Source organism: Hylobates moloch, unplaced genomic scaffold (genome assembly GCF_009828535.3).
Source record: "Hylobates moloch isolate HMO894 unplaced genomic scaffold, HMol_V3 SCAFFOLD_24, whole genome shotgun sequence".
In the NCBI taxonomy this organism is placed as follows: Eukaryota; Metazoa; Chordata; class Mammalia; order Primates; family Hylobatidae; genus Hylobates; species Hylobates moloch.
In genome coordinates, this window is record NW_026652299.1 from 26,527,656 (window position 1) to 26,555,617 (window position 27,962).

General features: G+C 52.7%; 1 protein-coding gene across 1 annotated transcript in view; it reads left to right on the forward strand.

Moving 5' to 3' along the window:
• GLI2 (GLI family zinc finger 2) overlaps positions 1–27,962 on the forward strand; it is a 255,836-nt gene that overhangs the window by 218,820 nt on the left and 9,054 nt on the right. The window contains exons 6-11 of the mRNA XM_032145841.2: positions 13,088–13,289; positions 15,128–15,344; positions 16,680–16,802; positions 19,694–19,828; positions 23,151–23,300; positions 27,392–27,556. Coding sequence (XP_032001732.1) covers positions 13,088–13,289; positions 15,128–15,344; positions 16,680–16,802; positions 19,694–19,828; positions 23,151–23,300; positions 27,392–27,556 — 992 coding nt within the window. The remainder of the gene's footprint in view (positions 1–13,087; positions 13,290–15,127; positions 15,345–16,679; positions 16,803–19,693; positions 19,829–23,150; positions 23,301–27,391; positions 27,557–27,962) is intronic.

Consider the following 27,962-nt stretch of genomic DNA (forward strand, 5'->3'; position numbering starts at 1 on the left):
TGAAGCTTTTGGTGCCTGTTAGACACCAAGTCCTTCCCACCCACCAAATGCCATCCTCACAGCTGCTTTCACAGGGACACCTGTGACCCTCGGACCATGAGCCTGGGGTCAGCATGGAGCCCGTCTCAAGGAATAGTGGAGGGGGTGGAAGGCTCAGCGCCCCCTCCCATCCCCCAGTCAGTGCCACTCCGCCTGCAGGTCCTGGAGCCCTGGCCAGCGGCACACAGAGAGGCAGGGCAGCCAGTAGAGCTGGAAGCCACCGCAGGGGACAGGCAGGCACCTCCTGCAGAGCCAGCCTCCCTGAGCCCTGCCTGGGGCGGCGTTTTCACTCCCTGATAGCCCACGGCAGGGAGACAGAAGCCTGCAGGGCGACCGTCCTGCAGGGGCAGCCCTGGTGCCTGCAGGGCCATGCAGCCTGTAGCAGATTGGGGTGGGCTGGTGGGAAATCACATGGGGCCAGGCAGGGCCATGAGACTCCGGGTGGGCTGCTGCCTTGGTCACCCCAACCCTCCCGCAGGGCTCTGTTCCAGGGGAGCCCTTCACTTCTCTAAGGCCTGGCTGACATCTTGCCTCCTCCAGGAAGTCTCTCTGGAAGCCTCCTCCTTCCCTTTCCCCTGCCCCCTCAGTCACTGGGACAGCTTCCTCCTCCGGCTGCTACTTCACTCTGCCTGGCCCACCTCATACTTACAGCAGCCACCTCACGTGGCTCCTCAGCTATCTTGAACATCTCCTGCTTCCCAGGAAGAGTTTTGCTGAGAAGAGGGCGGCCGACCTCCGAGATCTGGTCTTCGCCAGGCCCTGGTGGGAGGCCATAACATGCCTCAGTGATGCCATCAGAATTGGGTCCCTGTGTCTGTCCCATTCTTCCTTGCCTTTCCCAGCATGGCGTTTAGTCCAGAATTAAGCACACCATCCAAATGTTCAACAACACCTGTCAGCTCTGTAGGACATTGACGTCCCTCTGAGTACACACACATCCATGTGCTGTGTTCCCCTCTCCTCTCAGCAGCCCTACACAGTGCTCCCACGAGCCACAGTGAGGTGTCAGAGATGCTGAGAGAAAGTTGTGTGCTAGATACACTCCTTGCCAATATTAGAAACCAAACAGCAGCAACCGAGTGCATGAAGGATCATGTGCAAATTGCCACACCCAAATGTCAGCTTCCTCCAAGCAGGACTCTTCTTCCAAGGGCCAGAGGGTGGCACCAGGCCAATAGGAAAGTGGATGAGGCAGAGAAACCATGGCCAAGAGAGGTAAGATGAGGCAGGTGTCCCCACAGGGCAGGAAAGGCTAAGCCAGGCAGCCAGGAGCCATCCAGTGATTTGCAGCATGAGCGTCTGCTGTGTGTGTGAGTGTGTGTGTGTGTGCACACGCGTGTGTACATGCACATGTGAGAGACAGTGAATTGGAATGCAGACTGCCTCTGTTCTGTGCTTTTACACACATTCTTCCATGTAACTCCCTTAGCCACCTTCTGAGGGTAGAAGTATGCTCCTTACTTTAAGATGAGCAAATGGGCTCCCAGCATCTAGCGGCTTGACCCAGGCCTTGCTCTGTTTGTTACAAGCACCATCTGCCCTTCCCTGGGGTGCAGTTTTCAGCAGCACATGCACCTGACCAGCCATGAGCCCTGGCCCCAGGGAGGGCCAGCCAGGCCAGGTGGACTTGAGCTCAGCCCAGAGCAGCTGGGCCAGAGCCAGAGGGAGAAGTAGTACAGCGAGCTCCAGGGCAGGCCTGGGTCAGGCCTGGCTGCACAGTGTCCTCCCCGTGGTAGCTGGGCTCAGAGGTGGTGACAGGACTGAAGGGGTGTGGAGTGGCAATGCCAAGCCCTGCAAGCTGTGTGGATTAAACACATTGACTGAGATGGCACATGTGAGCCTGGCATCTAGCAGATGCTGGAATAATGCTGGTGCAGGTCTCTTTCCACCAGTATATCTTTCCCTCTTTAAATCCACTCCCTCTTACAGGATTGTGTATCTTCATTGTAGGCAGCTCTGTCCACCTGCTGCCTAAGCCCAGGCCTCAGGTTCTCCCAGACCTTTGCCTTGCCATCTCCCATCCATCCCATCCTGTCCCTCAGGCCTCCAAGAGTGGCGTGTCACCCTCCTGGGCCAGCCAGTGACATATCGCCCTCGTAGCACTGCTCCATGGCTGCTGCTCATCCAGCATCCCCATCTTTATCCTCTCCACCATCCTGTGCTCATCCCCTGCCACTTCTAGCCCCCTCAGGATAAAATTCAGACTTTAGAACCCCCGTCCAGAGGCCTTCCTCTCCAGCTCGTCTCTCTCCACTGCACACTGGTCTTGTCATGCGCTGCCCCACCTGCAGGTCCCCAGATACCTCCCTGAGCTCATTCCTGCACAGAGTCCTGTGCACGGTGCCCTAGGCCTTCTCCTGAGACCCCACAAGAATCCAGCCCCAGGCCTTTCAAGCCACCAACTAGCTCCACTGCACTAGCGGGACCCAAGGTGCCCCCAACTGGAACTGGCTGGGACTTCTCCTTACATATGGCCAGATGGCCCGCCCCGTCAGGTCTGGGACACATCTGGCAAGGAGCAGGTCCTCTGTGTTTGTTGGGTGAGTGAGTGAATGAGTGAATGGCACTTAGAAAAGACCCTGGAATGGAAAGATGCGCTCCAGCTAAGGAAGGAAGCACTCGAGGAACATAGCTGTTGGCTCACAGGGGACTGGAAGGGGCTGGGGAGCGACTTTGCCTTCCGGGCACTCAGCATTTGGCAGCCCTTGGGGCTGAGCATCTCTGGGAAGCAGCAGAGGAGCACAGAGGTGAGCTCAGCAGTGGGCCGAGAGCTCCCAGCCCTCCAGCAGCTGCTGGTTAGCTCATCACACCCCACCCGCCGTGCTTTCTCCACCTCCGCCTTGGGAACACATCTGGCTTCAGGACGTGGGGGTAGCGGGGACGCATCACCAGATTCCAGAGTCCGCCTGAGCAAGGATATCAGTTTCTCTGGCTCCAGTATGGGGTGGGGATGGGGGCATTTTTCTTATCCATGGATTTCAGGAGCAGATGACTTCTTTCCCTTTGTTCCCAGTCAGTTACAATCCAAGAAAATCAGAGTAGTCCAGGATTATCTTCTGTTTTTATTGCTACTTAATACATTTTTTCCAAAACCAGTTTCAACTAGAACCAGAACCTTCACTTCACCTTTTAAAAATGCTTTCCGCCCTTCCATTTAGCTCCGAGGCCTGTGTGGATGGTTACTCACGTTATGTCTCTAAGAGACGCTAAACACAACACCAGGGCACTCAGCCAGGCTGCTGAGGCTGGACCTGTCTCTGGGGTGTCCCCTGGCTCCTCCCCTCCCGTGAACCGTGGGAGCCGGGGAGGTGTTTTCGGTGGATGCCTGCTCCATGGGTCTGTGCCGGTCCCTCCCGGAAAGCTCCAGACCACACAGCAGAGAATGTGAATGAGCGTTTCCACTAGGTTTCTTTTTGCTCAAATCCTCACTGAGAAAATTGTGTGGGCCATCCCTGGCGCCAGCAGTGCAGCTCAGGAGACCTGTGGAAGGGGCCTGGCTCTCTCTGAGGAATATGTGTTCACACCAGGAAGCCCCCATACACATCATCTTGAGCATGTGAGCTCTGTGCAGGCGCAGGGAGCCTGGAGAGCTCATGGACAGCCAAGGAGAACAGGCCTTCTCTCTCTGCCTTTCTCTGTCTCTGTGTCTCATGCACACATACTGGTTGATTCGGCAGGTGTTTATTGGGCACCTTCTATTTACCAGGCCCGGTTCTAGGTCTAGGGACGCAATGCATCATGAGCAGCACACAAGCCCTGCCTTCCTGGTACCTGAGTTCCAGTACAGCCCTGTGTGAGTTCCTGGGCGGGACCAATAATGCCTGTCTAACCTGACACCCCTCCTACCCCAGCCTCGTTTCTCAGCACCTTCATTCATGGTCCCAGAGGAGGGAGCACTGTAGGGGAGAGAACTTTCTGGAGGTTTTGAAGGTCCAGCCAAGGCGTGGAGAGGGCTCTGCCAGGCAAGAGGGTGAGCAGGGAGAAGTGGGTGGGAACTCCATGTGAGTCCTCATCCTGCAGGGCCTTGTCCCCAGTACACCCGTTTGCAAACCACCAGCCCAATTTTTACCTTAGCTGAGTGCCACCTGCACAATTGTGTATTTAATAATATCTTTTAACAGACTCACCTTTTTGGGTTAAATAAATGGTTCTTAAGATGGAACTTTGTATTTTTTCCTGAAATGGAAAACCTAATCCCTGTCTGAGGAGGATGGTCCTGTCTCTGTCTCCATCAAATCTAAAGTCACCTCGTCTGGGCTGCATGTGGCCCTACATTTATTTGGGAACACACTGCAGTGGTGGAAGAAAGGCCAGAAGCTAGAGAGGCCTCTACGGGGCTCTTGGGGGATTGGAAAGCCAAGCCCTGCGTTCCTCCCAGGGCACTGAGGCCAGGGTGCCGGCAGGACAGAGGGATTTCCCAGGCTCTGATGAAAACCCACCCTCCCTGGTCTCCCGGTGGTGGGTGAAGGCCCATTTCCTCTTGTTCTTAAAGGGGTCCTGATTTACAGCAGGAAGACAGGAGTGCTGCTGCGTGGGAAGGTGATAGAGAACCAGTCAGGGAACCAAGGTCATCATTCTGCTGAGCGGCTCCCTGGAGAGCGGGGAATTCACTGGTTGTCACCCGGGCCCTAAAATGGAACTTTCTCATGTTATGCTGTTGAATATTGGTGATTTAACAACAGAACAGCCACCCCTTTCCCCCTCCACCACATTGAGAAGATTGAGATGTTTCCGATTGAAATGTTGTCTGTTTACAGCTCATACTTCCTCCAAGCCGTGCATTTTATTGTCATATTGACACTAATTTGGCTCGGATGTCACCTCCATTCTGACGCCTGTTCTTTATGCTGCCTGTGGATCCGGGGGGTTTTCAGAAACCAATTACATTGATCAAACCCAGAGAGGCAGGAAGAGCTGGTGGAGGGGCTGCCAGAGGCCCAGGTCAGGCAGGGATCCCTGGCCTAGCCCGAGACAGGAAGAGGAACTGAGGCAAAGGAAGCCACACTGCAGGTCCCTGCGTGAGGTGGTGGAGCTGCTGCGTACAGGCACGGGCTAAGCGGTGTCTATGGGTCATCTGGTAAACCCACACAGACTGTCCCGCCACATCAGCTTCATGAAGCTGCCTCACGGCTGAGGAGCCTGCGGCACAGCCTGTTTCTCTGTGTTCATCACTTAGCTAGGCCGTGGTCCTGGCAACTCTGAGCCTCTCTGTTCTTGCTACTCCCCCATCAGAGGAGGTGAGAGGGCTGTGGATGGCTAGGTGTGGGAGCATTAAGGTCCTCAGGCCAGATTTCCTTAGAGCATCTCCTCGGCAAGCCAGAAAATATCTAGATGAGGGAGTTGGGCTATGCAGGGAACACATCTTAGCCAGTGAGGATTCAGGGTACCCGAGCCCCACCACCAGGCTGCGTCCTGCTGGCCTTGTATTTTTTCCTGCAATGGAAAACCTAATCCCTGTCTGAGGGGGATGTTCCTGTCTCTGTCTCCATCAAACCTAAAATCACCCAGCCCCGGGCTGAGGATGGCATCTGGCACAGAGAAGCCTCCTGGGACCTGGTGCCAGGATGATGCTCTTTCCTCCGCCCCTCAGCCCAGGCTCCTGGGCACACAGGCCTTGGGGGGATCCCCAGCCCCGACTCCATGGAAGTCTACCCACAGGTATAGATGATATGTTGGCTATCAGCCCATAGCACCCCTGGGGTGGGTGCTGGTAGCCCATCTTCTGCATGAGACAACCAGTGATTGGCTGAAAGCTACCCAGTTCAGAGTGTGCAAGCAGGGTTGGAACCTGGGTCTGCCTGAGTCCAGGGCCTGTTCTTGCATCTCCTGCCCTTCCCACTGCCTCAGGGAAAACAATGATCTCCCTCCTGAGCACCTTGGGAGTCTCTAGAATAATCCTGCCTAGAGGGCACCTTGCAAATCCTGCCTGGTGTCTCGGAGTACTGTCTTCATCTCTCTCCTACACGGTGAGCTCCATGAGGACAGGGTCAGAGGCTTCCCTGCCCGGAGTCCCCATGATGTCCAATCAATGCCTGGTGTGCTCTCAGCACTGCACGAGGGGCTGATGGATCAATGAATAAACATGTGAATGAGCAACAGAAAGCGCTAGTGGGTGAAGCAAAGTCCAGAGGCAGGTGGTGTCGGCGTCCGCCCAGGTGAGGGTGGGCAGGTGGCCAGTCACCCGTGGCCGACCAGCATTAAAACAGGCGCCTCCACAGATGAATACTCCATGTTCCCGGTCATAAATCACAGGAGAAACCACAGGAAATGAGTGCCAGGCTTTTCTTTCTATTTAGTAATTTATCAAGGGAAGAGGTGCATTAATAAACATATTTCCCATGAGAGGCGGGGATAACAGAGATGAATATCACTGTCAGATTTGGCCTGTTTCCTCTTGTTAGGGGCACACGAGAGGGTGGGAATCCAAATATTAGCAGCAGATTCTTTTTTAAAAAATGTGTTACGAAGATGTGTGTGTTTCTTACTTTATATCATGTTAGATGGTTTTTCCCCCTCACATTACCGCATTTGCCACTCAGTTTGTAAGTAATAGGAGGCTTTCAGAGAATTCACTTCTGCAACTTTCTTTTTTTTTTTTTTTTTTTTTTTTTTTTTTTTTTTTTTTTTTTTTTTGAGACGGAGTCTCGCTCTGTCGCCCAGGCTAGAGTGCAGTGGCGCAATCTCGGCTCACTGCAAGCTCCGCCTCCCGGGTTCACGCCATTCTCCTGCCTCAGCCTCTCCGAGTAGCTGGGACTACAGGCGCCCGCCACCATGCCCGGCTAATTTTTTGTATTTTTAGTAGAGACGGGGTTTCACCATGGTCTTGATCTCCTGACCTCGTGATCCACCCGCCTCGGCCTCCCAAAGTGCTGGGATTACAAGCGTGAGCCACCGCGCCCAGCCAACTTCTGCATCTTTCTTTGAGTTTCCTTTGAAGTGAGGATTGACAAGGAGTGGACTCAGTAAATAAGAACCCGGAAGCTGAGAGGACGCCGAATGCAAGCCGATGAGTGAATGTCTAATGACAGCTGTGTTGCTGCGTGGCCCAATCATCTTTCCTAGACTTGCTGCCCTTCACTCCATTATTGACTGGAGGCTCACCGTGCCCCTTGGAAAGTCCTCCTAGCCCTTGAAGAAGCCACATTCATTAGCAATTTCATTTTGGAATGCCCACTGGGTTTTAGGCACTATTCTTGGCATTCTATGTGTGTCTTCACAACAGCCCTGCAAAGCAAGCCACACTGCCCTGATTGTACAGATGGGGAAAGAGAGGCTCAGGAAAGCTAAGTAAATGTGCTCCAAGGAAGCCACAAAGTGACAGGCTTGACAGGGACAGTGGCGGAGGCTGTGTGTCTCTGCATCGTGTGTGTGTGTGTGCGCGCGCACGCATCCACCTGGGGTGTGTGTGTCCACCTGGGGTGTGTGTGTGTGTGTCTCCACCTGGGGTGTGTGTGTGTGTATGTCTCCACCTGGGGTGTGTGTGTGTGTCTCCACCTGGGGTGTGTGTGTGTGTCTCCACCTGGGGGGTGTGTGTGTGTCCACCTGGGGTGTGTGTGTGTGTGTCCACCTGGGGTGTGTATATGTCTCCACCTGGGGGGGGTGTGTGTGTGTGTGTCTCCACCTGGGGGGTGTGTGTGTGTGTGTCCACCTGGAGGGTGTGTGTGTGTGTGTGTCCACCTGGGGTGTGTGTGTGTGTGTGTGTCTCCACCTGGGGTGTGTGTGTGTGTCCACCCTGGGGGGTGTGTGTGTGTCTCCACCTGGGGTGTGTGTGTGTGTCTCCACCTGGGGTGTGTGTGTGTGTGTCCACCTGGGGTGTGTGTGTGTGTGTCCACCTGGGGTGTATGTGTGTGTGTCTCCACCTGGGGTGTATGTGTGTGTGTCCACCTGGGGTGTATGTGTGTGTGTGTGTCCACCTGGGATGTGTGTGCGTCCAACCTGGGGTGTGTGTGTGTGTGTCCACCTGGGATGTGTGTGTGTGTCTCCACCTGGGGGGTGTGTGTGTCCACCTGGGGTGTGTGTGTGTCCACCTGGGGGGTGCGTGTGTGTCCACCTGGGGTGTGTGTGTGTCCACCTGGGGTGTGTTGTGTGTCCACCTGGGGTGTGTGTGTGTGTGTCCACCTGGGGTGAGTGTGTGTGTCCACCTGGGTGTGTGTGTGCATCCACCTGGAGTGCGTTTGTCCACCTGGGGTGTGTGTGTGTGTCCACCTGGGTGTGTGTGTGTCCACCTGGGGTGTGTGTGTGTCCACCTGGGGTGAGTGTGTCTGTCCATCTGGGTGTGTGTGTGTCTCCACCTGGGGTGTATGTGTGTGTGTGTGTGTCCACCTGGGGTGTGTGTGTGTCTCCACCTGGGGTGTGTGTGTGTGTGTCCACCTGAGGTGTGTGTGTGTCCACCTGGGTATGTGTGTGTGTGTGTCCACCTGAGTGTGTATGTGTCCACCTGAGTGTGTATGTGTGTGTCCAAGTGAGGTGTGTGTGTGTGTGTGTCCACCTGGGGCCCCCTCCCATGCAGGGGGCCCTCCCTGTGCCTTCCTGCAGTGATACTCCCTGCACCCTGAGACACCTCTCCTCCCCTGCACCCTGGGCATAGGCCCTGTGGCAGGTGGTTTTGGTGTCCCTGTACCTTGGGCAAGTTACTTAGTGTCCTTTGTTTTGTCTTCTGTAAAATGAGCATAGCAGCCCCTTCTTTATGGGACAGTCGTGAAGATTAAATTACTTACCACTTTGAAGTTTGGAAGAGTCCTAGCGCACGTGATGATAGCATTGAGTAAGTGCTGTCTTTAGGTGACTGTGAATCTGTTCTTTCTCAACATGTCCTGTCTGTGCCATGGGTCAGCCCTTGGCACCTCCCACTGGGCTCATGGCTGTGCCAGCCGTATTCAAGTGTTGGGGATGGTCAGGTGGGAAAAAGGATTTGGGTCCCTAATGCATGGTGAGAAAGACAGGAGCAAGCAGATAACCACACAGTGGATGAAAGCTCACCCCCACCCTTGTTTGGAGAGACAGGCCTGAGCGTAGGGAAGATCTACCCAACTCCAGGAGGTCAGGGAAGGCATCCCAAGGGAGGTGATGGTTCAGCTGAGGTCTGAGCAGGCAGAGGAGGCTGCACGTGCAAGTGCCTGTGCAGGTGATATGGAGGAGGGGCTGGAAGGAGACCTGGTGGCTGGAGTGAGGGCATTCCACAGGGCCACCGCCAGGCCTTCTTTGTAACAGCAGTGGGGATTTTTGGAAAGTTCTGGGGAGAGGGCAGGGACATGATCCTATTTCCAAGTTGAAAATCTGTCTTTGCAGTGAGCACTGTGGATTGGACAGCTGTTAGCTGAGGGCCCCAGAATGATCCAAGCAGGTGGTGGGCTGTGCTGGGGGTGGAGTTTGAAAGGAGAGATTTTGAGAGGCATTCATGAGCCCACACATAAGTGGGCTCCATTGTGGTGGAGGGGAGGAGGGAAGGCCGACTCCCGGGTCTCCCGCTTTGCCACTGTGCAAGTGGCAGGCACGTGCTGTAGGAAGAGCTGGTCCAGGCACAGGGCAGGAGTATGGGGCTGGCTGTGCTGAACTGGGGCTGCCTTGCAGACAGGAGGAGAGGATGAGGAGGCAGCTGGCTCTGAGAAGGCTCACTCTTCAGAGCCACTGAAAGTGGGAGGTCGAAAACTGTTTGTGGGACGGGACGTCCTCCTGGCCCTGGGCCTCTGCTGACCTCTCTGAAGATGGACAGAGAGGACACAGAGTCCTTAGAAAGTCCAGACACCAGGGCTCCTTTGGACCCTGGTTCAAATCCTGCCTCTGTAGCTCTGTGACCTTGAGCAAGTCACTGACCTCTCAAGCATAGTTGCTTTGCTGCTTATCTGGTTTGCTTGGAGGATGGTGGTAGCTGTTGAATGAGTCAGTGGGTCTAAGTGTCACTAAACGGTCGTCGTCACTGGGTCATTATTTGCATAAGAATTCAGAAGCAGGCATTTATCCAGATACTGCATCAGAGGAGCACACTCCAGCCAGGAAGCAGATGCTGCACTAGAGGAACACACTCCAGCCAGAGTGCTGACGCTGCAGCAGAGGGGCACACTCCAGCCAGGATGCCCCTGTTTGCCATCCAGGATCCCTATTTAGAGTGGGTGATCACATTTGCAGTGCAGCCTCACAGCTGGCTGGGGAGTAGCCTGCTCTATGGGCCTCCGGGCCTCTTTCTGTCCTCAGGCAGGTGGCCTAGGATCCTTCCTGCTGTAAGAGAAAGGAGGAGTTGTCTGAGTGAGTTACCTGCTCTGCCCTGGCCCCTCTGTGGGGTCAGAGCAAGTAGGCATCCCCAGAAGCAACTATGGAGCGTCTTCTGTGTACCCACTGTAGCTCTGCTTACTAAAATATTTGTAAGCCGCAGTCTTCATAGCCCAATAGAATAAACAGCGAAAGCATAAAGTTTAGCTGACAAGGATGTCAGAAGAAAAGAATGTTCTGATTAACTCAACTTTTTTTTTCAACTGGGAGCTTTCCTAACATCACTTAATGCTTCTTGTTGAAAATAAAGTATACCAAGTACTGGGTCACATGAGCATCTCAACTGTAGCCACTCTGGAGTGCCCAGGCCACCTCCCCATCTGTCATCCCACTGGGTCACAGCAACCCCAGAGCTGGCAGAGACTTGTTTTATGCTGGCGTCATTGATGACCCCAAGTCTGTGACAGGTAAAACAATTTGCCCCAAGTCATGCAGCTGACTTATGGCTCCAGCCCAGGGTACCCAGTGCGCAGGCCCCACTTCACCCCACTGCAGGCCACTGTTCCAGTCCAGGTCTCCATCCCTCTACCCAGAGTCCCTTCATCCCAGGCTGCTGGCTGTCTACTCCCCTCTGTGGCCTCAGACTCCCCTCATCCCATGAAAGAGGTGGTTAGGAGAGAAAACCTTGGAAGCCCCTTTCAGCCCAATGGTCCTGGATGTCCTCTGTCCTCTCCATGCCTTAGAGAGGTGCTTCTCCTGGTGGCCTGGCAGGAAAGAGCCTCCCCAGGGATCCCTAGGTCTCCTCAGGGTTGCAACCAAGCGTGGGGCTGGGCCGGGCATGGTTGCCCCGGGGGGGCCAGCATGGATCCCAGGGCGTGCGGCTTGTTCCCAGGTGGGTGTGGGCTCTGCCCTCACACAGCCTTCTTGGGGACTGGTAGGTATGGAGTGGGGGGCTCAGAGGCTCATAGGCTATCACCCCCTGCCCTCAGTGCTCCTGCAGCTGTGGAGACATAAGGAACTGCCACGTGCATGATTCAGAGTGGCCCTAAGCTCAGTGGTCAAAGCCGTCAGGAAAGCTTCGGGAGCACCCACCAAGAGGCCATGTGGACTGTGAGCATGAGGCCCACGGAGCCAGACCCTGCAGTCAGGGCAGCCTGCCTGGAGGAGGGGGCACTCAGGAGGGGTCTCAGCAGGCAGAAGGGAGGAAAGCAGTTATCATAAGCCCAGGAACAGCCAAGCACAGACATGGGTGTGCTTGAGCAACCCCCAGCATCATTTATGGGTGACACTACCAGCCCATGGGGAACCCAGAGGCCTGGAAAGGATGGGTGGGCAGGGGCCAGTGGGACATGAGAAAAGGCTGCTCCATACAGGTGTCCAGAAAGTCAAGGACAGGCCCAAGCATTTACTGTGCCCTACCATGGGCCAGGTGCTTCTCACGCTTCGCCTAATTTACACCTCGTGCCAGCCCTGGTGGTCAGCACTATTAGAGCCCTTTAAAAAGAGGAGACTGGCTCTGGGGGATCTGGACAGGGCAGGAAGCTTGGCTTGTGGAGAGTCATCCAGCAGTGTTGTCAGACCACTTCTAGGCCACCGTTTGTTCAGGGCAGAGACCTAGAATCCTGATGGGGGCACCGTGAGGGGGAGCAGTCTGGAACCACAGTGGAAGAGCCTTTGGTCCTGGGGTACAGGGTACTCTTATCTGGGGCAAGCCCTCTTCCCTTCCACAGTTATGTAGGTGTGTGACAGCAGCTGGTGAGGGCTGAGGGCATAGCCATGTGTCCACACATATGTGTGCATATGCATGTGTACACGTGTCTGCATGTGGGTGCACACAGGTGTTTGCGTGCATGGGTGGTGTGTGCACCTGCGTACATGTGTGCCTGCATGCATGTGGTGTGCACATTCAAAGCAACAGCTTCCCAGAGCCTCAGGCAACCTTAGAACTGAGGACCTCAGTATGCAGGAGCACCTGCCTGTGTCAGGATGCCTCTCGCTGCCATGTCCTCGTGTCCTCCCTGCCCTGTTACAGCAGGCTGCCCAACAGGCTCTGGAGAGACAGCCAAAGGCCCAGACATCGCGAAGAGTCTGGGGGCCGCCATCCAGGCCTCTGCTTGGAATATGCCCTCTCAGGGGGCACTTTAGTGGTGATTTCAGGTACAACGTGACCCGTGACCTTGGAGCACTTACTTCCATTCACTCTCTTCCCCATGGAATTCTCCGTAGCAGTGGGAACAGGCGAGCTTCTGCCACACACAATAGCATGGAGAAATCTTACAAACTGACCATGTGGATGAAGGAGGCCAGATATGAAAGAGTATTTAAAAATTCCATTTACACAAAGCTCAAAAGTAGGCAACACTAAGCTGTGTGTTAGAAGCCAGGATAGCGGCTGCCCTTGGGCTGGAAGATGGAGGGGGCCTGTGGACACTGGCCATTGGGGCTGGCTTCCCAGGTGGGCTAACTTGGTGAGCGGCCACCGAACTGCTCACTTATGATTCGTGCACACTCCTGTCATGAGGTAAGCATTGCTGGATTCCAGCCCTGGTCTCTGCACCCAGTGGTAAATACACTATGCTCAGTGCTCATATTCACTTGCCCAAACACCTTACATGCACTTCTGCAGTCCTCACCACACCCTGCGCTGCTCAGTCCATTTTACAGATCAACAAACTGAGGCCGAGAGGTGACTTCCTTTGCCCAAGAGCCCACAGCTGGAAAGTCGGCAGAGCTAGGATTCCCATTAGACCATCCTCGCAGGCTCTTCCTGTCCCCCACCCACCTGTCACCCCCTCCCCCATCCCCAGTGATGCTGACCTGTCTTGTGTTGACTATCCCACAGTGTCCCGTTTCTCCAGCCCACGGGTGACGCCCCGCCTGAGCCGCAAGCGGGCGCTGTCCATCTCCCCACTCTCAGACGCCAGCCTGGACCTGCAGCGGATGATCCGCACCTCACCCAACTCGCTAGTGGCCTACATCAACAACTCCCGAAGCAGCTCAGCGGCCAGCGGTTCCTATGGGCATCTGTCAGCGGGTGCCCTCAGGTGAGCCCCGCCTGCAAGCAGAGAGCTGAGGACCAGAGCTGGGCTGAGGGCCCGGTGGGGAGGGGCTGGCTTTTCAGTGGGTGCTTTTGACCCGAGGAGAAAGACAGGACTTGTGGCATTTGTGAATCCACATACTTGCACCTTTTTTATGAATTCAAAACCAATAATGATCAAATTGAAATGAGCCCATATCTGAATACATCTTCATGGACCAGGCCTGTCACGAATGACTCAAATGTGAAATCAAAGGTGTTTGAGGTCGAAGATGGTTTTCCTAGTATTTCACTGAATTTGGTGGAGCAGCCAAGTATTGGCCAACCTTGGAGACCACACAAAATATGACATTGACATGGCCCATGCTGTCAGCAAGCCTCTGGGCTGGCAGCAGGCCTCCCTCTGTAGCCGCATGGTGGCACACCCAAGCCTCACTGACACCAGCCAGCCTTCTCCCGTCTGTGTGGCTCTAGACTGTCTGAGGACTCAGACCCCAGCCAGCTTGACTGAAAATCACATGCCTCCCCAGCACCTCCAGGAGAGGCCAGGAGGTGTTAGGAATTTCAAGAGAGTTTGTCCCAACGACCTGGAGATGGAAAGAATAACAAGTGTATTTGTTATCTTTTGCTGCCTAATGAATTGCTCCAACACGTAGCAGTTTAAAACCACAAGCAATTGTTATCTTACCCCATTTCTTTTTTTTTTTTTTTTTTTTGAGACGGAGTCTCGCTCTGTTGCCCAGGCTGGAGTGCAGTGGCGTGATCTCGGCTCACTGCAAGCTCCGCCTCTGGGGTTCACGCCATTCTCCTGCCTCAGCCTCCTGAGTAGCTGGGACTACAGGCGCCCACCATCACGCCCAGTTATTTATTTATTTGTTTGTTTGTTTATTTATTTATTTATTTATTTATTTATTTATTTATTTTGTATTTTTAGTAGAGACGGGGTTTCACCGTGTTAGCCAGGATGGTCTCGATCTCCTGACCTCGTGATCCGCCCGCCTCAGCCTTCCAAAGTGCTGGGATTACAGGCATGAGCCACCGCGCCCGGCCATCTCACCCCATTTCTAAGGGTCAGGAATTGGAGACAGGCTGAGCTCCAGTTCGGTGGCCACAGTCAAGCTGTCAGCCAGTGCTTCATCCCGCTGAAGGCTTGACTGGGCCAGAATGCCCCCTCACGAGGCTCTCAGCAGTGCCCTTTGTTCCTCATCTGTGAGCCTCTGCTTAGGGCTGCTTGAGTGTCCTCACAGCATGGCAGACAGGTCCCAGCCCACCTTGCAGCCTGAGATGTGAGAGGAAGCTGTAGGAAGCCACAATGTCTTTTATGGCTCAACCACAGGGGTCACCAGTCTTTCCTTGGTATCCTGCTTTGTGAAGGGTGGCTCTTATGCAAGTGGTGTGACAGAGCCTAGAAGTGCAGTAAGAAGAGGAGAATAATGCAAGCTGGAGAGCTCAGGGCATGATTCCTGGATGAGGGGGCATTAGAACAGGATTCGGGGGCCTCGTGGGTTTCACGTAGTCAGGGAGCAGTGATACAGGCATGCATCTAGGTATCACAGCAGTGGAGGGCCAGGGTGTGGGGATGAGATGGAGTCTGGTCCCTGTCGGGGGCCAGCCTGCCAGGGGTGAAGGCTGCATCCTGGGGCAGAATCTGGGAGCTGATCGCAGAAGGTGAGTGGCAGACAGTAGGAAGCCACAGCTGGTTCTTGAGTGAAGAAGCCACAGTCATGGTGGGGCTAGCAACATGCTCATCTCTGTCATCTGGGCAACGTTCTCTCTGTCCAGAAAGTGTCAGCCTAACAGAGCCCCCGACCCCCCACCCCCACTTCCTTGTCTGCTCTGTTGCAGCCCAGCCTTCACCTTCCCCCACCCCATCAACCCCGTGGCCTACCAGCAGATTCTGAGCCAGCAGAGGGGTCTGGGGTCAGCCTTTGGACACACACCACCCCTGATCCAGCCCTCACCCACCTTCCTGGCCCAGCAGCCCATGGCCCTCACCTCCATCAATGCCACGCCCACCCAGCTCAGCAGCAGCAGCAGCAACTGTCTGAGTGACACCAACCAGGTAGGTGGGTGCAGGGGCCAGGATGGCCACTGGGTACTCATCTGGACGCATGAGGGCTGTTCACTGCCAGCTCATGCTAAGAACTTGTGGAGGGCCTCTGGATTCACGTCTGGCCGCTGGGGTGCCTTCTGGGCAGAGGCCACGTTACAGAAAGGGTGAGACCTGGGCTCAGTCCATGGGAAGCTGCCAGCTTCTCCATTCTGCTGTCTCCTGTCCAAGAAGCATAATAAGTAGATGGAGAAAGCCTCGAGTTCCCAGGGCCTGGCACCATGGAGGTGCTCCATGCACAGCACATGGCATGGGTGGGTGAGTGAATCATTATAACACTGTGCAGTTTCATTATGGAGTGTGCATTTGCAGCAGGTTTTCACACACTGCCTCATTCAACCCTGCCAAGGGGCCTTGAGCATGCCTGGGCATCCTAGTACGGTGCCTGGCACATCCTAGGTGCCATTATTATTTGGCAAATGAAGTGTTCTTTTACAGATAAGGACGTGGAAAGGCACAGGCCTTAGCATCAGTCAGACCATCTTTGGGATTCCAACTTGCCTGAAAGCAGCAAACCTCTTTCCCTCTCGCAGCCTGAGCTAACTTATCTGCAAAGTGGGATTCCTGACGCCTAGGTGGGGTCACTGTGCATATAAACGAGCTCGTGTGTGCAGAGCCCCCATAGGCTCTGATCCTGGGAGCACTGACAACGACGATGCCAGAGGTGAAGGGACCACCCCGGGCCACCCACCAGCAAATGGCAAAGCCTGGATGTGGCTACACCTTTGGAAGGAAGACAGGACACCATGTCCTCTAGAAGTGTCCTCTGTTCCAGAATGTCCTCCCTCTCCACCCCAGGGCTCCTGGTGGCTCCCCACAGCCTCCCCACGACAGTGGCTGTCAGCTCTGGAAACATCACCTGATACTTTAGCTCTAGCCCCTTCTCCTGAGGAACTGGGCTCTGGCCCCCTATGCCCTGGGCTGGCCAGGCCCTGTTTTCAGACCCACAGTGTCCCCTGCTCTGGAGGGCTGAGAAGTTGAGCCTGGTCAGAACAGGAGCAAGGGCACCCCGCATTTTCCAAAGAGAAGGTCTCTTTCCCATTTCCCAGAAGTCTTGGGGAGGCGGTGATGGAGAGGTGGGGGTTGGCATGCCCAGGTCTGGGTGCTCTCCTGTAGCAAGACATGTGGCCCGGCAGGACTGAGCTGGGGACTCTATTTCTGATACTTTAAACACAGGGTTAGCCCAGATGGCCTGTGCGGAGAGATCCTAGAGTTAAAGTCCAAAAAAATTTGGGATATCCCTGCCCTGCCCCTGAGTAACAGACTGTCCTCTGCACCCTTCCTCAGAACAAGCAGAGCAGTGAGTCGGCCGTCAGCAGCACTGTCAACCCTGTCACCATTCACAAGCGCAGCAAGGTCAAGACTGAGCCTGAGGGCCTGCGGCCAGCCTCCCCTCTGGCGCTGACGCAGGTAACCTGCTGCCAGCCGCACCACCTTCCTCCAGCTAGGACCAGGCCTGTGGGCTGCCTTGGGGCTGTACCCTTGGTGGTGAACGGATGGCTGGCTGGCTGCCTGCGTGGATGAATGAGTGACCCAGGGAGGACTGGGTGGGAATGCTGAGCTGTGACTTTCTCACCACTGTGTTCCCAGCACCCTGGACACACTATATACCCATCACACATGGTGAATGAATCAATGAGTGAATGAATGAACTTCTGCCTAGCCATCCCTCTTGTCTCAGGCTGCATCTTTCTCTCTCTCCACACCTGACCTGTGCATAGCACCAGCCACAGCCTAGCTGAGTTGCTCATGTCCCCGGAATGGCCCAGGCGCCTCTAGGCTGCTCTCGCTCTTGGAACCCTACCCCACCCTGGCTCCTTCGCTGCCACTTCTGCCCTTCCTGATTCTCCTGGGTAATAGGACTTAGCTCCAGGCCCACACACCCAGCCTAGCTCAGGGTTCACTTCAGGGCATGTGCTGTGTGCACACCTGTCTCCCTGTCTACACTCTAAGCTTTGGAGAGGTGGCACTGTGGGAGAAGTGCCTGATTGGGTTCCATGCCACCAGGGTTTGTGCAAGTGTGCAGTGACTGACACAGTATTTTCCAATGATTCAATGCACATTTGAGTCAGTGAGTGGCATGGTGAGGGGGTAAGATAGGACAAGTTCAAGCGGGGAGAGAAGAGCGGAGCAGCCCACAGCCCAATGCAGGCCTATCGTGTGGCCCAGACCCTGTGCTGATCCTTTTGGAAACCTTGCCACTTATTTCTTCTGCTCCAAGACAGCATGCAGGCAGCCCCCACTCTTGGAGCAGGGGCCTGTCTTGTAAAGGGCATGCCATGCCTGTTGACCTGGTAAGTAAGCCCCTGGTCCCCCAAGCCCTCTCATGGTGGCCCAGTCTTCATCCATTACCACAGAAGCTGCATCTTGGACACCAAGGATGCTCGGGGCCTCCTATCCCCGTCTCCCCTGCATCTGCCGACCATCCTTTATCAAAACTGTGAACCATCAGGCATGCTCTGGGCACTTAATTTTCATGAAATATTGGCTTCTGTTATTGTCAGGCAAGCAGAGGGGTTGATGACAAATTCTTCTCCCCTTGCTGACACCAAAGCCGGTCTCAGCATGATGCATGGTTTCCACGAGGCCAACCATCATCGGGGGCCGATGAAATTGATGAGGACGGCACACATCCAGGGAAGATAAACATGCCGGAATGGCGAGGACAGGGCCGGCAGGCAGGCACTGAGCACCTGGGAGCCCCACGGCCACACGCCGGTAGGGCCCTATGCCCGCCCTCCAACCCAGGCGGGCCACACAGGGCCTCCTGCCTGCCCAGCCTGGCTCTGCACACGTGTCAGTGCAAGGAAAGCTGTTTATCATGAGGAGGTTGTCCCCCTGTCACTCAGCGTCCCAATTCACTGACCAAGGACTCCCTGACTCATTTGTAAGGTGGATGGCTGACTTCCAGGTTTTCTCAAAGAGTGGAGAGGGTGATAGGAGGCCCTCTGGTCCACTCTCCCCATGGTCTCACCCCAACAGCCCCCAGACAATCCCATTGCTAAAGATCTGGAAAGGAAGTGCTCCCACACCTTCCTTTGACTTGGTCCCAGTGTAGCCCCTGGAGCTGTTGTACGACATGTTGCTTTCCTGTTTGGAACAAGTGGATTCGTTGAAAGGTCCTCTGAGAAACAATCAGGATCCCTTCTTGGAAGAGGTCTTTGCAGCTCTTATGGAAAGTCAGGTGGGGTTTGAGTCTCCACTGACAGCAGAGCATCCTGAGGCTAATTTCTGCCACTCCCAGAAAGGGACTCAGCATTAGGACTGAAATCGTGACCTGGGCAGCTATGGTACCGCTCACTGAGTCCCCGGAGCCAGTGGGCGTTAGGCCTTTTGACCATGGGGCGAGGTCCTTCATCCCCCTGAGCCTGACTATAATGTTTCTCCAGAGGTTATTTTGAAAGACAACATTTTCCTGCTGTTTTTGGAGAGAGTTTGAAATGTGAAGCAATCTTGGTAACATCTGCCTCTTTGCTTGGCTTTGTTCCCAGCCTGCCTAGCAGACCAGTGGAATACTGGGGAGTCCTTGACAGCCCTTGTAGGCCCTCTGCGGACTTTCCGTCCCTACCTGGTGTATCTGAGCCTCTCCCTGTGCCCCGACCCCAGGCAGGTACCTCCTGCCTGTCCTCATGTCCTCTGCTCAGAGGGTGCCCCTGGTTAGCATCAGTGAGGGTAGGGATGGTCTTGTGGGTTCTCAGTCTGTTGCCAGTTTGAGAGAAAAAGACTTTGTCCTTTTTGACGGGAATTTCAGGTACCTGTGATCAGGTGAAGGAATGTCTCAGGGGTCTTTCCTTCACCTCATTAAAATGGCCGCATGGGCCCTAATGTGGTCAGGAAACTCAAGTCCAGACCTAGGCTGCCTCGAGCTCACTGTGTATTCGTGGGGAGGTCCTTGGATCCTCCCTATAGTACAAGAATGCAGATGCCCATGCGTTAGGGCTGTGGCAGGGAAAACTGGTTCCCCACAGCACCTTGATGAAGACAAGTATGCACCGGAGAGGAAGGAGGAGGGGCCCCAGGACAGGCCATCTGACAAGGAGAGCTGTGGACGGGGCTGAGTTGAGGAAAGGAGCTAAAAAGGCTGATGAGTGTGTGTGTGTGTGTGTGTGTGTGTGTGTTTGTATGTGTGTCTGCATGCACGTGTTGTGTGTGTGCACACACACCTGTAACACACACACTTGCATCCACACCTGTAACAGCCCAGGGTCCTTGGCACAGAATGCATGGGACTAACAGCGACCTCTCTTCAGGGCCAGGTGTCTGGACATGGCTCATGTGGGTGTGCCCTTCCCCTCTCCCAGGAGCAGCTGGCTGACCTCAAGGAAGATCTGGACAGGGATGACTGTAAGCAGGAGGCTGAGGTGATCATCTATGAGACCAACTGCCACTGGGAAGACTGCACCAAGGAGTATGACACCCAGGAGCAGCTGGTGCACGTAAGCCTGTGAACCCCAGCAGCCCGCCAACCGGGGCACGGCCCAGGCTATGCAGAATGCTGAGCCTTCCAGGGCCTCTACTAGACAGAAGGGGCTGGAGGAAGAGACCCCCAGAGATGCCTGGGCCACATGCCCTGCAAGTGGGAGGCATAATTACTTATGTGTGCCCTGCCTGTTTTTAAGATGGCTTCCAATACATATGTAATACAAAAGATTAAAAGAAAAAATAAGTAAATGAGACTGTCAGGGAAAAGAGAATAATAAAGTGAAACCAGGAATAGAGTTAGTATTAAAAACCAAGTGCTTTGAGCTATATTCTATATACACATTTTTTTTTCTGAGATTCCTGATAGGCAGTGCAAAGAGGGAAATACGATTAGTTAAACCAGCCAGTATCTACACGATAATAAGTGAAAGAAGCTTCTCCCGTGAAGGAAGGAGTTGATCCTTTCCTTTTGGGGACTATTCACAGATACTCAGTGGATATGGGTGCAGGTGGGCATCTACACCCAGATCAGAGAGGAGGCTGCTTAACAGTGCCTGAGTACTGACAGCTCAGGTGATTAGAGATGACCATGGGAGCCGGCGAGACCTTCAGGATATGCCTCTTGGTCCTCATTCCAAACTCTCATACCACAGCATCCCTTATATGGCAGTTAGGGGTGATGTGTGCAGTGTGCAGAGCAGAGGCTTGGCACAGGAGACACCTGGCTCCAAACCTGTCCCCACCACAACCAGCTGAGTGGTTCTGAGCAAATGACTCCACCTCTGCGAGCCTCATTTTTTTTCCTATAAAGGGGGTTGATGCTACCCCACAGGAGGGTCAATCATGTTCGTCAGCACTTAGTGGCTCACAGACATTCCGCACCTAGCAGCTCCCTCCTTCCTCCTCCTGCCTGTTCCCCACACCAACCCTGAGTGGTTCTCTCTTCTCCATCCAGAGAAGAACTTAAATTCAAGAAAGCCACCTCCCAACTCCCCAGCACATACTCCTTGGTGAGTGAGTGTCTGTAAATATGAACCCACTAAATTAGTAGCTCGATTGCTGGGAAGAGCAGACACACACGCACGTGCACACACACACATGCACACGTCTCCTATTCATATTCAGAAGCTGTCCCAGAGGCGCTTGCTTCTCCCCAGCTCTGTGAACTTAGCATTTAGGACACACCGACTCCCTCTGCTTCTTCCACTTATGCAACTTGTTCACAAATACTGTAGGTTTCTTTTATGTTGGAGTTTGTCCTCCCAAACACAGTTCTCACCCAGAAGACCAGAACTTCCCAGCAAACGAATGCAGCTGACATAGAACTGGTGAAGCAGGGTCTTATCTAACCCCTTCTGGATCTCAAACTTAATTTTTCAACTTGTACCACCTCTTTGGGGTAAACAAGCCCTCGATGGAGCAGGGTCCGTGGAGCTGTGAGTTGCAGAACAAATCAGTTAGATGAAAGGAGGAGAGAGGGACAGTCTCTCAGGCCAGGGGAAGGCCAAAGCCAGAGCATGCAGATGAGGATGTCAAAGACGTGCTCTGTGATAAGTGGGTCAGCCCCAAAGAGCAGGCACGGAATTCCTCAGATGAATGCGGAGGGTCCCCAAATTGGAAGGAGGGCTTTAGCCAGGGGCTTCTGCCTGTGCCCTGGACTGTCCTGGAGCTATAGGTGGCCACCTCCACCAGGCCCTGGAAAAAGCAGACCCCTTCACCCAGCTCTGTCTGTCTGTCTGTCTCTCTCTCTGTTTCTCTCTGCTCCCTGGAAAGATGGATGAAGCAGGCACACAGGAGAGCTGGAGCCCCTGGTCGATTATTAACAATTTGTTACTAAGTAAACCAATAAGAAAAAAATGAAAGGCATTGTCAGGAAGCATTTTTATCATTTGAAAGTCTTTAAAACTGGAAAGTGAGGCTAATATGATAAGATTTCCCTGGAAGTTCAAAGCGCTGAAGATTTCACATGCTCCAGCAGGGGCATCTGTATGCGTGACAGTTGGGCAAGTCACACAGGGCATGAGGGCCTGGCAGTTTTCTGTCTTCTGGGGCAAGGTGCTGCCAGTGCCTGATGCTCGGCTCTCGGGACAGCCTTTTTTGGTGGCAAAGTTCCACAGCAGAATGTCCAGCAGAACAATATTACAGGCCACAAATGCCAGCTACCCATGTAATTTACATTTCCTAGGAGTGCATTTAAAAGTAAAAAGAAACAAGTGAAGTTAATTTTAATATTTTTTATTCAACCCAATATATCTGAAATATCATTTAGCAGGTAGTCAATAGAAAACAAAGTTATTGAGATATTGTATATTCTTTTTTTCCATTCTAAGTCTTTGAAACTGGTGTGTAGTTTGCACTTCTAGCCCATCCCAGCTCATGCCAGCCACATTTCAAGTGTGCAAGAGCCCCACATGGGGCAAGTGGTCACTGCATTGGACTGTCTGGGTCTAGAGGTTGTGGGAGGGGGGCTGGGAGGAAGTGAAGCCCGGGGAGGAAACTGAGAACAGAGGAGGAAGGGGAGGCCTCCAAGACCTGAGTGTCCTGGCCTCGCCATCGGGCTGGGGAAGCAAACCCAGCCTGACCCAAGATACGTGGTGGGGTTAGTCGTGCTGCGCTGGCTGTCCCGACTCACTTGCCTGGGCCGTTTTCTCCCAGGATAAGCTTCACACTGTACCCAGAGCCCACCATTAAGGTCAGTTCTGGCTCCACCACGGCGACTGCCAGGGCCCTGTGCAGGCCACTGAACTCTCTGTGCCTTTGTGGAAAGGGGACAAAGCCATTATCTCATGGGTCAATGCCAAAAATAGAGATAAGCATGTGTTATTTTTCTATTGAAACAAAATATGTTATTTACAAACCTCTGAAACAATAGGGGCAAGCTTAGGAGAGGCTTCTCATGCACCCACTACGGGTACGTTTGCCTCGCTGCGGTTAGTGCCTACTGTTTGCAGCCTGGGAGTGTCATCACACCAGAGCCCAGAGCCCAGGCTGCGGTGCACGGGATGGCTTTGTCCAGTATAGACGGTCATTTTGATGACTGATTGGAAAATGCAGGGAAGATAAGCGGCACGCAGTAGGCCTTCATTTAAGGGCAGCTAGTGATGATTCATGAGGAGGCGTGGCCTGGCTTGTAGGGTCAGTGGTCTGCATATAGTAGGTGGGATGGGCAATGAGGAGCATGGTCTGAACATAATAGGTGTGGTCAGCAGGGTGGGTGGTCTGCACACAGGTTGGGGAGGGCTGGGGGGTGCTGGTGAGGGTGGTCAGCTGACAGCAGGGGGTGGTCTGTGGGCCTCTGGCCCTGCTTACCCTCTTCTGGGCATGTCCCTCCGGCAGCACATCAACAACGAGCACATCCACGGGGAGAAGAAGGAGTTCGTGTGCCGCTGGCAGGCCTGCACGCGGGAGCAGAAGCCCTTCAAGGCGCAGTACATGCTGGTGGTGCACATGCGGCGGCACACGGGCGAGAAGCCCCACAAGTGCACGGTGAGTGGCCTTCTCCCCACCCCGCCGCAGCATCAAGACCGGCCGGCCAGCCAGGCCAGGGGGATCGTGTTTGGAGGTGGCTGGACACAGGCACACCTGCGTGGAGCAGACCACAGCAGGAGCTCTGGGACAGGAGCCTGTTCCCACCCTGCCTGTTTGGGTGCTGGAGGCCCCTCGCCTCATGCCGTCCCAGACCTTGATGGACTTGCTCTCTGGATGTGAGCATCTCAGTAAGCATGGCAAAAATGTGTGGGTGTGTCTGTGACTGTGAGTCCAAAGGCATATCTGCACCCTGCAGTTTGCTTGGCTGGGTGACACTGGGCAGAGGGACAGCTCCATAGCACTCTGCAGAGAAAAAAGCATCATTGGTGATTCAGAGCTTGAGCAATGATGGGTTAAAACGGTTGAGGGTTTTTTTGTTTGTTTGTTTTTTGAGACAGAGTCTCACTTTGCCACCCAAGCAGCTCATTGCAGCCTCTACCTCCTGGGCTCAGGCAATTCTCCCACCTCAGCCTCCTGAGTAGCTGGGACTACAGGTGCATGCCACCAACCCAGCTAATTTTTGTATTTTTTTTGTGGAGATGGGGTTTTGCCATGTTGCTCTTGAACTCCTGGGCTCAAGCAGTCTGCCTGCCTCAGCCTCCCAAAGTGCTGGGGTTCGAGGCTAGAGCCACAGCTCCCAGCTGAGTTATTTTTTTTTAAGTGAGCTCAATGATAAGACCTTTTCTGTGGTCTCCTTTAGAAGGTCAACAGGATTTATGACTATAGTTGGAGAGACTATTTTTTTAACACACAGAAACTGCTGCCCCACAAATGCACACGTGGTTTCAGCTGTAGCTGAAACATCTGGGAACTCCTTTTTGTGAATTCTTGTTTCATAGATTCTGAGACATACATTTTGTTTTCACCTTAATATCTCTGAAGTCAGACTGTCTTAAAATCAGTGGTGTCCAGGATCCAATGAAATATGCTACCTTTGTTGGCAAGTCAGTTTTTTAATTGAGAAATAGCTGACATACCATAAAGTTCACCCTTTTAAGAAAATGTACAATTTAGTTGTTTTTAGTACATTCACAAATTTGTACAACCATCACTACTAGTTAATTTCAGGAACATTTTCATCATCCCAGAAAGATACCCTGTACTCATTAGCAGCCACTCCTAATTCTGTCCTTCCCACAGCCCCGGACAATTACTAATCTGCTTTCTGTCTGTATGGATTTGCCTGTTCTGGAAATTTCATAAAAACGGAAATCATACAATATGTGCCTTTGTGTCTTGCTTCTTTCAGTTAACACGTTTTCAAGGTTCATCTGTGTTGTAGCATGCACGCGTACTTTATTTCTTTTTGTGGCTGCATAATATTCCATTGTGTGGATAGACCATGTTTTGTTTATGCATTCATTAGTTGATGGATATTTGCATTGTATTCACTTTGAGGCTATTATGAATAATGCTGCTATGAACATGTGTGTTCATGTTTTTATATGGACAGAACGTTTTCACTTCCCTTGGGTATGTGTAACTAGGAGTGGAATTGCTGAATCATATGAAAATTGAGGAACTGCTAGTCTGTTTTCCAGAAACGCTGCTCCATTTTACCTTTCCACCCACAATGAATGAGGGTTCTGATTTCTCCAAATCGTCACCAACACTGGTTGTTACCTGTCTTTTTTATTCTAGCCATATCCTAGTGGGTATAAAGTAGTATTTTATTGTGTTTTTGATTAGCACTTCCCTAATTAGTGATTAATAATGTTAAACATCTTTTCAGGTGCTTATTGGCCATTCGTGTATCTTCTCTGGAGAACTGTCTACCCAAATATTGCCCGTTTTGAAATCTGGTTGTCTTTTTGTTGTTAAATTGTAAGAATTTTTCATATATCTGGTTACTAGACCCATATATATTGCAAATATATGATTTGCAAATAATTCTCCCATTCTCTGGGTTTTCATTTCCTTGATACTTTCTTTTAGAGCACAAAGTTTTTAATTTTGAGGCTGTACAATTTTTTAATTGCTTGTGCTTTTAGCGTCATAGCTAAGGAACCGTTGCCTAATCCAAGGTCACAAAAATTTACCTCTATGTTTTCTTCTAAGAGTTTTATAGTTTATAAAGATAGACTTTTATTTATAGAAATATTGAATACTGGCACTCTGAAAAATTTAAACATTAAAAAAAGAATATATGTGTGTATAGAGAGTTTTATAATATAACTCTTCCATTGAGGTCTTTGATCCATTTGGAGTTAATTTTTTTTTTTTTTTTTGAGACGGAGTCTCCTTCTGTCACCCAGGCTAGAGTGCTGTGGTGCCATCTTGGCTCACTGCAACATCCACATCCCAGGTTTAAGTGACTCTCCTGCCTCAGCCTCCCAAGTAGCTGGGATTACAGGCATGCGCCACGACGCCTGGCTAATTTTTTGTATTTTTAGTAGAGATGGGGTTTCACCATGATAGCCAGGCTGGTCTTGAACTCCTGACCTCAGGTGATCCACCTGCCTCAGCCTCCCAAAGTGCTAGGATTATAGGCATGAGCCACCATGCTCAGCCTGGAGTTAATTTTTGTACATGGTATGAGGTAGGGATCCAAACTTACTCTTTTGCATGTGATTATGCAGTTGTCCGAGTCCATTTGCTGAAAAATTGTTATTTCCATTTGAATGGTCTTGGCATCCTTGCCAAAAATCAACCGACCTTAAGAGTCTGGGTTTCTTTCTGAACTGCCAGTTGTATTGCCTGGATCTCTATGTCTCTCTTTATGTCAGTACCACATGCAGTCTGTATTACTGTCAATTTGTAGGAAGTAAATTGGGGCATATGAGTTCTCCAAATTTGTCCTCCTTTTGCAAGATTGTTCTGGCTCTTCAGGGTTCATTGCAGCAAGTTATTTTCTTAACATCCTCAGTAGTGGCAAACCATAGCCCTTTGATGATATGAGCTGTGAGTCATGGAAACAGATAAAAGGCGTTTGGAGCCAAGCGTGCTCAATCAGACTGGTCAGGAATAAAGGGGAGGATGGGAGGAATGACACAGCTCCTGCCGGGTGTACGTGTCCTCCTGAGGGCGGTTTTCGTACATCCATTCAATGCAACCACAGTATCTTTGGAATAGCTGCAGAGCTTTCTGCAATGATCTGTTCTTCCTTCACCCCTTCCTCCCTTCTTCCCTCTCTCCCCACCTACTTTCCTTCCTTCCTCTCTCCCTTGCTCCCTCCTTTCCTCCTTCCTTCCTTTCCAAAAATGTTTCTTGAGTGCCTAGATGCTAAATATTAGGAAGACAGCCATGAACAAGACCCAGAAGATTCCTGCTCTGTGGAGCTGGTATTCTAGTAAGAAGGCTGGTAACAAAATGATTAAGATCATTATAAATCGAGCCAAGGGGTATAAAGGAGAGAGGATAGAGTGTTGTAACTGAGAATATCAGAAAAATGCTCTCAGAGGAGATGACCTAAAAGATTGAGAGGGAGGGACCTGGGCCAGGAACCGGATTGGGTGGGGGCCGTGGAAGTTTCCAGCCAGAGGGGTCAGTAGTTTGCAGAGGCCCCAAGCCAGGAAGAACTTAGTGGAGTCAAAGAACTGAAAGGAGGCCAGCGTGTCCAGAGTGAAGGTGAGGGTGGCCGACTCACTCAAGGACTTGAAGGACTGAATTTTATTCTCAGCATATTTTAGTGCACAGAAAAATTCTAATCAACAGTGGTACTAGGAAACAGTTCAAAGTCATAGTGTAGAGTTTAATGATACGGGAATATGCTGCTGATTTTAAAAAATAGAGTATGTAACTGAATACTTGATATGTTCCCAATTTTGGTTTTAAAGACATGTGGAGATGAATTGCAGAGTCACCAGAATGAAACTTACCCGTGTGTCAGCAGTGGCAGCCCCTGGGCGACCGTGGTTTTCATTTTTCTCTTTGTACTTTTCAGCTCTTTCCATGTTTTCAGGAAAGGAAAGTAACATCCTTAAAATGCATGCTTCTGAGTGTGCTGATGGGGTGGAACAGAGTAGAGGAGGGGGTGGGGAGGAAGCAGCAGCCAGCATCAAGGTTGGGCCCCCTGGGGTGCCTTGACTGACTGAACCGCCTCCTTCTAGTTCGAGGGCTGCTCAAAGGCCTACTCCCGCCTGGAGAACCTGAAGACACACCTGCGGTCCCACACCGGGGAGAAGCCATACGTGTGTGAGCACGAGGGCTGCAACAAAGCCTTCTCTAACGCCTCGGACCGTGCCAAGCACCAGAATCGCACCCACTCCAATGAGGTACCCCCGCGGGGCATGCACTGGGCATGCACACAGGGGCTCCAGTGACACCCCATGGCTTCCAGGCATCTGTAGGCCAGTAGATAGCCAGGTGCCCGGTGTCCCGCCCCCACCACTGACCAGGTATCCTCAGATACAGACCAGGACTCTGAGACCTAGGCAGACCGATCTCTTTCTCTGTGCCACATCCTTTCCTCTAAAAGATGCCCCGTGAGGCCTCATGGCATACTGACCCTCTCTGTGCCTCAATTTCCTTATCTCTGTAATAAATATAATAGTGCCCTCCCCAAAGGCCATGATGAGGTCCTCGAGAGCTGAAGTTGAAGCAGGGAAGTGGCCCCTCTGATCTCGGAGTGTTTAACATGCATCTGCTCCCTATTACTTGGGGCTGCTGGGTGGGTTCTGC